The sequence below is a fragment of the Bos indicus genome, chromosome 4 (assembly GCF_029378745.1).
Source record: "Bos indicus isolate NIAB-ARS_2022 breed Sahiwal x Tharparkar chromosome 4, NIAB-ARS_B.indTharparkar_mat_pri_1.0, whole genome shotgun sequence".
Lineage (NCBI taxonomy): Eukaryota > Metazoa > Chordata > Mammalia > Artiodactyla > Bovidae > Bos > Bos indicus.
The window spans coordinates 103,926,365-103,935,060 of record NC_091763.1 but is presented as its reverse complement, the minus strand read 5'-3'; the positions used below and the strand labels follow the sequence as shown (position 1 = coordinate 103,935,060).

Genomic DNA, 8,696 nt, shown 5'->3' with positions numbered 1-8,696 from the left:
CCGTAGCTGTGTTGGAGTAGAAGAACACCATGCCGTTGACATTGACCTGTATCACTGTCCCAACTGTGCCCTTCTACATGGTTCCTCCTTGAGTAAGTACTAGAAGCTTAAATCAAAATTGGAGTTTAGAACTTAATATATACATGACAATACTTAATGATACTCTGACTAGTTATATTATACCCACCAAGAAATATAAGAAAGATTTTTCTGAAGATATTGAGAGTGCAGTTTTTGTTTGAATTATTAACTTATTTAACAAGTCAAAGCATTAAGTGAAAAAAAACTATTGTTCTTTATTGCCACTGCAAAGCTCCACACTCAAAATACATATTTTTCAAAGCTTTCAACTTGAGAAGTGAAATACAGTAAAATTTTTCTGATTCTGGCTGTTTTTATCTCTCAATGTTTTTTTATAAAGGATTGTAACTAGACTTACTGTGGTGATCATTCTGAAATGTGTAGAAATACTGAATCACTATGTTGTGTGCTAGAAACTAACACAGTGTTGTTGGCCATTTATGTTTCAAAGACAGAGGCTCATAAAAAAGGAGAACAGATTTGTGGTTGCCAGAGGCGGGGGTGGGGGTGGGGGGCAGGACTGGATGAAGGTGATCAGAAAGTACAAACTCGCAGCTCTGAGATGAGTAAGTCCTGGGGCTGTACAACATGTAAATGTGATTCAGCACCACTGTATGTCCTTTGTGAAAGTTGTTAAGAAAGCGGATCCTAAGAGTTCTCATTACGGGAAAAATTTTTTTTTTCTATTTTGTTTATTTTGTGTCTACATGAGATGATGGACAGTCATTAAACTTACTGTGGTCATCATGAAATGATGTATGTCAGTCAGACCATTATGTTGTATAACTTAAACTTATTCATTGCTGTATGTCAGTTATATCCCAATAAAACTGAAAGAAGAAGAAAAAATCAGTACTATTTGGGACAGTGTATAGGATAAGACTTTAATGCACATGTGCAGTACACTTGGAGGAAAAAATTAGTGCACTGACATGCTAAGGTATTACTTCTGTTGTCCAAATTAGGTCCTGTTGTTGAGTATGGCCTAGAGTCCTGTCCCGCTGTCCTCTGTGATGGAAGCAACCTTCCCACAGTCCCTGTCCTGTCCCGAGGACAGAGGCCAGACCAAATCTCTGCCCGCACTGTCCTTTCTGAGGGTTGAGGGCATGGGCAGGGAAGCCACACGTCTTCTGGAGTGCATCAGCAACACATAGGAAAGGAGACGGTGGTTGCTCAGCCACTTAGTCATGTCTGGCTCTTTGCGACCCCATGCACTGTTGCACGCCAGATTTCCCGTCCTTCACTATCTTCTGGAGCTTGCTCAAACTCATGTCCATTGAGTCAATGATGCCTTCCAACCATCTCATCCTCTGTCGTCCCCTTTGTTGTTAGCCTCTTACAAATGCTTCAGAATATATGGGAATATTAGTTATCGTACAAATGTGAGAGTAGAGAAGCCTTTTTAAAAAGGCTTTGGAATATATTGTAACTATTTCTTCTCTTAAAAATTTAGACTGCATACTAGCATTTTTATGTTCCTAAAACTAAAGGGGAAAACTGTAGACGTAATCATTTTAGAACTAACTTTTCCCGAACATACCTTGTACACACTTGGGTCAGACGTGGGTAACATAGACAGTCTCTTTTTTTGAATTCAGTTTTTCCATAGTACTTTTTAAAAATAGAAATTGTGTTCTCTGGTTATGGGCAAGTGATTTTTCAGAAGCAACTTGGTAGCAACTGACGGCTTATCTGTTTTGTTAGAAATATTAATACTTTACCTATTTTCTAAGAGATTTAGCAATTTAAGCTATATAAATGTATTGAATTTTTTTTTTTTGTAAAATACAGATTATCCTTTTTGTTAGTTCTGCAGTATAAAATTTGAGGTTAGCAAATTGGTTTAATTATTACATATATAATTGACTAATTTATTGTCACAAATTAAAAAAAGATAGTTACTTATCTGTTTGGCTGCATCGGGTCTTAGTTGCAGCCTGCATGCTCTCTTTGTGGCGCGTAGGCTCGGTAATTGCAGCGCAGGCTCTCTACGTGGGCTTGGTTGCCCCGCACATGTGGGATCTTGATTCCCCAACCAGGGATCGCAGCCATGTTCCCAGTAATGGAAGGCAGATTCTTAACCACGGACCTCCAGGGAAGTCCATAAATTTTTATAAAGTTTCATATTTTGTGTAGTGCTGAAGTATGTATTATATGACTTGAAGTAATTATTGACCAAGTGTAATTCTTGGAGGAAATAAATAATGGCTTGTTATATCAAGAAGAGAAACAGAACTGAAATGTAAGTTGCAACTTAGAATTTAAGTAAATAACCCTCAAATGAAACAATTTGAATTTAATTTCTATGAAATGTTATATGGGTTACTATGAATCAGAATAATGAGTATTTAAAACACTGCTCCATGTAATGCACTCTTATTTTCTTTTTTCCTGTGTGATTTAATTTTTTTAAAAGCTTGTCATGCTCACTAAATTGACTTCACAATCTGTAATGGATCATGAAGCTACACTTTGAATAACAGTGCTTCAAAGGGGAGCTCATTGACTATTACCTGCCCCTTCATATTCTTCTCATCCTTGAATAACATAAGATCAGGCATGGATTGTCTTCTGGGCAATAAGTCCGACTCTGAGTAGCCATGAGGACAATGCAGATCCAGCAATCTGTTTTTATCCCGTTTTAAGGTCCCACCGTCCCGCCCTTCACCCTCACACCTAGTTTGGGTAATCCCTTTTGGACATTTTCTGTCTTGCTCTTAAGCCTCTCTTACTTGCTACCAAAGATTTCCTGTTTCTTTCAGAGTTTCTCAGGAATCCTTACTACAGATTCCATTCAGACAGTAAAATATTCATTAATATGGTGAATTTAGACTTTACCTTCTTAATGGGAATTAAGAACTCTGTTCGAGGCCCAGTCTCAAAAAACCCAGCCCAATACTTAAACACATATTCTCAGTGCTCCTCAGGCACATGCAATCCAAATGCAAAGTTTTCTCTCCTTTCCCTATGACCACTATTAAAATATTCTTTCGCTGGCCTCCTTCCTTTAAGAAATTCAGTCAGCTCTTGCAGTGACTGATTTGAAGTGTTGAGGATGTTGGTCCAACAGGACATTGTAGCCTTCTGTTAATATCCTGCAAGTCAACACATTTAAAAGGAAAGAAAAGTAATTGGCAGCTTATTGGTTGCCCCAGACACTGTGCTGAGAAGTACTGTTAATAGATTTATGTTATCTCCTTTGATATTTGTAACACCTTGATGTGAGAAAAATGATATTACTAGGTCTTTGATGTAGCTATTTGGCAGAGCTGGAGTTTGAATCTGTAGCTGTCCAATCCCAATCTGTTTTAATTTTAATCTGTTCTACCAAAATGAAAATTAAAACAATGTAACATTGTTATTAACTTTCAAATGGGCAGTTTGTTCTTTTTCTTTTTTCCCTTCCTCCCTCTTTCCAACTGTTGGCCAGGTTGCTTATATATATATTGGTGAGAATGGGTTACCTACCACTTTTCTGGAGGCAATTTTGTAGTATGTAGCCAGAAACAGATTTATGTATATAAATATTAATTTCATCTTTGTTTAAAGATGCATCTTCATTTACATCTTAAAATTCTAGGCAGCCTTTAAATTGTTTTTGAACATGTAATAAGGAGAAAATGTCCATGATAGTAAAGATAAGCATAAATATTATGATCCCAGCTGAAAATAAAATGGGGTTATATATCTATGTATATGTAAGCAAAAAGCCTGGAATGAAATTTGTTTGTTTTGTCTTTTGACTGTGTAGCGAGGCTTACGGTATCTTAGTTCCCCAACCAGGGACCGAATTAGGGCCCACAGCAGTGAAAGCACAGAGTCCTAACCACTGGATCGCCAGGGAATTCCCTAGAAGTGATTTTAAGTGAGGGAAAAAAAGAACACACACACACACACACACACACACACGAAGGATGCCTTAATGGTCTTTTCTAGGAAGGTTGCTTAATGATTGTAGGTTTTTTTCCATGAGGTTTTTTTTTTTTAAATGGGATTTACTGTCTTCCATTTGAGGATCTGACTGCCATAAATTACTTGGGAATCTTGTTTGAGACTTAGATATGAAGGAACCTGATTTCTACCCCTATTGATTATTTAAGTGTGGTTTGTCCTTATCTGTATGAGGATCCAGCAGTATTTTATTATTATGATCTTTGTAAGGTGAAGGGTTTGAAATAACTTAAACTCATAGAGTTGTCACCCCTGCCAAGGTTTTATTATGAAAATGTTCAAATATCCAGGAAAAGTTGAAAGAATATTACCTCTAAACCCACCATCTAGATTCCACTATAAACATTTCACATTACTTAGATCTGTCCATTAACTATCCCACTGTACACTGCCCATCTTATTTTTTGATTCCATCTAAGTAAATTACGGACATCAGTACATTTCCTGGGCTTCCCTGGTGGCTCAGATGGTAAAGAATCCGCCTGCAATGAGGGAGACCTGGGTTTAATCCCTGGATTGGGAACATCCCCTGGAGAAGGGAACCACTACCCACTCCAGTATTCTGACCTGGAGAATTCCATGGACCGTAGAGACCATGGGCTCTCAAAAGAGTCAGACATAACTGAACGACTTTCACTCACTCACATACATTTCCCAGAATTATGGAAGTTTTAGGCTTAAAAGTGATTTTCAAATTAAAAAAAAAAAAGATGTAAAACTGAAATCTTACCTTGATGCCACACAAAAGATGTGCAGGTGGCTCCACCCTGATGAAAAGAGGAATGAACGAGGTACAGAGCCCCTACCTCAGTCTCCTCCCCATCTTCCCTTTTATTAAGGGTTCTGCAGCACAGTCTGAAAAACAGAACATTTCCCCTTCATTTCCACATCGAGGGCACTGCACCCGGACATGTTGCAGAGTAAGTTGGGGCTTCCCAGGTGGCACTAGTGGTAAAGAATCTGCCTGCCAGCGCAGGGGATGCAGGTTCAGTCCCTGAGTCAGGAAAATGCCCTAGCAGAGGATATGGCATCCCACTCCAGTGTTCCTGCCTGGAATGTTCCATGGACAGAGGAGCCTAGTGGGCTCCGGTTCATGGGATTGCAAAAGAATCAAACACAATTAAGTAACTGAGCATGCACACACATGTGCAGAGTAAGTTGTGACTAAACTAGGAGTCAAAGCCAAGTGTCCTGATTTTCGTTGCTGTGCCTACTCAAGTTTCAGCCTCCCAGAGTTGTAGACTTGCAGGATCTGAGCTTTAGAATGAACCCTCCGGGATTTATTCTGTCATCTCACTTGTCCTCCTTATATTATGATGCTGTTCCTGTGTCAGGGTAACCATGCTTATTTTGGGAATAAATCTTGACATAAAAGAGAAGTGACTGTGCTGTTAAAATAGATTTCTGATGTGAGATCAAAGGCCCTGTCCTGAGAGACTGATTTGGATGATCTATAAAAATCATGTTATGACCTAATGTTCTAGTGACAGTCAAGATTTTAAATAGTAGTGAGGTTTACAATATGTATAAATATGGGTATTATAAAAGGCTCAATCTGCTAATTTGAATTCCTTGATTTAATTTTAAAATAATTTTTGAAGTAGATTTAAGGGACTTCCTTGGTAGTCCACTGGTTAAGATTCCGAGGGTCCATTGCAGGGGGTGTGGGTTCGAATCCTGGTTGGAGAATTAATATACCGCATGCTATGAGGTGTGGCCAGAATAATAATAATAGTAGTAGTAGTAGAAGGATTTTTTAAACCCCACAGTTCACTGCCTATAGTTGCAACATTGCATAAAGTAAATTTTAATTCTTCAGCCTTAGGAATACATTTTAAAATGTGAGTATTATTGTACTTCACAATTGTTTCTGATTATGTAGACTATAATGATACCAAGTATGTGGTACCACTAGTTACAGAGATGTTTTCTTCTTTTAATCTTCTCAAAATCCAGTGAAAAAGAGGAGGAACTGGCACAGGCATGACTACACAGAAATTGATGATGGTTCCAAACCAGTGCAGGCTGGAACTAGAACTTTTGTGAAGGAACTACGTTCTCGAGTCTTCCCAAGGTATGGAACCCTGTTATGACCAAAGAACGCTTAAGAATGTTACCTAATAAGGTGACATTATCTAAAGCAGCGTTTTCAAGCTTCAGGTTGCAAGCCATTACTGTTCTCAACCAAATTTTACTTTTCGAAAATAAAATAGAAGAGACAATTTTGGTGCATTGCAAGTAATAGAGTGAATAAGCATAGCTTCGCGGCAGTTTTGTTACATGTATGTGTACTGGATCGCTGTGTACAGACGTGCTTCTTAACTGTAGGTCTCAGCCTGGGAAGCACACTGACCTGCGGCCCTGGGCCCCATGCTTGGCTCCCTGTGTTGCACGCCTGCTGCTCCTCCTCCTTCTTTGCCTCGCCTCCTCTTATTTTCACGCTGTTTTTCCCTTATGTTGTTTTCCGGTCTGTCTCCACCCTGCTTCTGCCAGAAGTCCTCACAGCCATTGCTCAGCCTCTGGTGGCAGCAAGACTAGGTTTTTTTTTTTTTTTTTTTTTTAAGATAATGTATTTGAGTTATGTGGCTCAAGAGAAGAGCATCAGAAGCGTTATGCAGCATTTAACCATGCTAATTTAGATCATTTCCTACTCACTGCCTGACATCTATTTAAAGTGATAATGCTTAATAGGCTTTTTACACGGAATCACATCCAAGCTTGTTTAAAAAGGGGAAGTACAATTTAAATTTCAATCACAATATCACCTGCAGCCTATTATGGAATTATTTCAGATCCTGTAAGTGTAAAACCCTTGCTCTTTGTAATCTTGAGGATTCCTGGCCATTCCCCTTCCTTAAACAGAAGCATGAATGAAGCGGCTTCTGTTGGTTCCCACAGGTAACAGAGAGAGAAAAAAATATGAAACACAGTGATTTCCATGTGCTTTTTGTGATATTAAGGGCCCTGTTCTCAAATATTCTCTTTTATCAGTATCAAAGTCATTGGAGAAATGTCTATTTTCATTGATTGATTTGGAGCCCAAGTTTTCAGCCAGTGTCTCTAGGCTGGCTTCAGAGAGGCTTGTGAGTTCCTTAAAACTGTATAAACGATTTATTGTTGATGTGTGAATGTGAATTTTTCAGGGAGAGAGGGCATAGCTTTCACTGTTTTAAATAGGTTTGTAACTCAAAAGAGTAGTGTCAAAAGTCCTGGCCCAGTGATTCCTGTGGCTTCTCTGCCAAAGTGTTAAACACAACGAGTTAAATACAGATTATAGAGATGGTCACAAACGTCTACACTGTACTTATTATTAATTAAAGGTCTTGGTTTTATTTTGTTTAACTCCATAAACCTCCACAGGCAGAGTGACAATAATTAACTAAATCACACATATTCAGTGGGATTAGCATAGAAATGTGTAAAATAAAGTGAATGGGTTATCTTCTCCACCCTTATTTTAAGACTTGAAGTTTTTTCGGATCCTTTTTTTATGTAAATGATAATTTTTAAAAACAATTGTGTGTACAGATGTGTGATGTATATACACTTCTAATTTTAAAAGATAAAATGGGGTTATGTTACACATATGTTGTGCAACTTGCTTTTTTTTACTGTTATATTTAATAGATACCCTTCCGTATATATACACAGGTTTATCTCACTCTTTAACTGCTGTGTAGTGTGCCATAGTTTGTGTGTGTGTGTGTGTCTGTACCATATATGTGTACCATAGTTTACTTAACTATCCCATGTGGTATAGTGTCCAGTTTTTTTCTCTTGTAAGTAATGATGTACCTATATTTTTAAGCACTTGCACCTATATATTTTTGATCACTTTGGAGGAGTAAAACACCAAACATTTAAGATGAGGGAGTACAAGAGATTTAAGATTTTCCCGTAGATTGGAGTTTAAGGAATTGTTAAATTCTCAGAGGCTGATAATTGTTCATTTCCTCTGAGAAATTGTTAATTTCTCAGAGTGCCGGGGTCCAGCCCCGGTGGATCCAGGGAATTCAAAGGGGAGATGGCGTCAGCGATCAGGAAACAATAGCTTGATTAAGTATTAATTAGAGATATAAAGAGTGGTTAAATAGGGATAGCTCAGCGAAGAAATTCAGTGGAGAAAAGAGGCTGAATAACTTGGTTTACGTGGAAAAGCAATAAAATTCCAAGACAAGGAATTTGCGCCACCTACGTAGGCCGCAGGCGTCCTCCCGTTCTCCCAAAGGAGAGGAGACACTAAGGCCTCCCTGGTCAGATCTTAGAAGCCCAGGCAAAATTAGTAGGCTTGACGAGCCTCTACGCTCCAGACGGGAATTCAGCCAGAAGGTGAGAGAAAGAACGACATGAGGAGACCAGTCTTTCCAGGAACTGATCTGTTTCTTTATTTTCCAGGTCCGCTTTTATACTTTGAGTTATACATAGAGATAAGTGGAGAATACAAAGTCACGTGGGGTCAGCAGTCCTGACCCTTATTGAAACCACGCTTTTTGTCTGCATTCCTTCTGATATACAAAGTGCTCAGGTGATTCACATCATCTTCTGGCCAAGAGGCCTGCTAACATTTTATGACCCTTTCTGATGATGATTAGTCAACCAGAAAACTTATTTTCTCCAAAGGTGACTTTTCTTAAGTCAGGCACCACCTTCTGAAGGCACCAGAT

At 38.6% G+C, this 8,696-nt stretch overlaps 1 protein-coding gene across 2 annotated transcripts in view; it reads left to right on the top strand.

Annotated features, from left to right (window-relative positions):
• KDM7A (lysine demethylase 7A) overlaps nt 1-8,696 on the top strand; it is a 72,727-nt gene that overhangs the window by 35,868 nt on the left and 28,163 nt on the right. For both annotated transcript variants that reach the window (XM_070788238.1, XM_070788239.1), the window contains exons 2-3: nt 7-92; nt 5,989-6,106. In XM_070788238.1, coding sequence (XP_070644339.1) covers nt 7-92; nt 5,989-6,106 — 204 coding nt within the window. The remainder of the gene's footprint in view (nt 1-6; nt 93-5,988; nt 6,107-8,696) is intronic.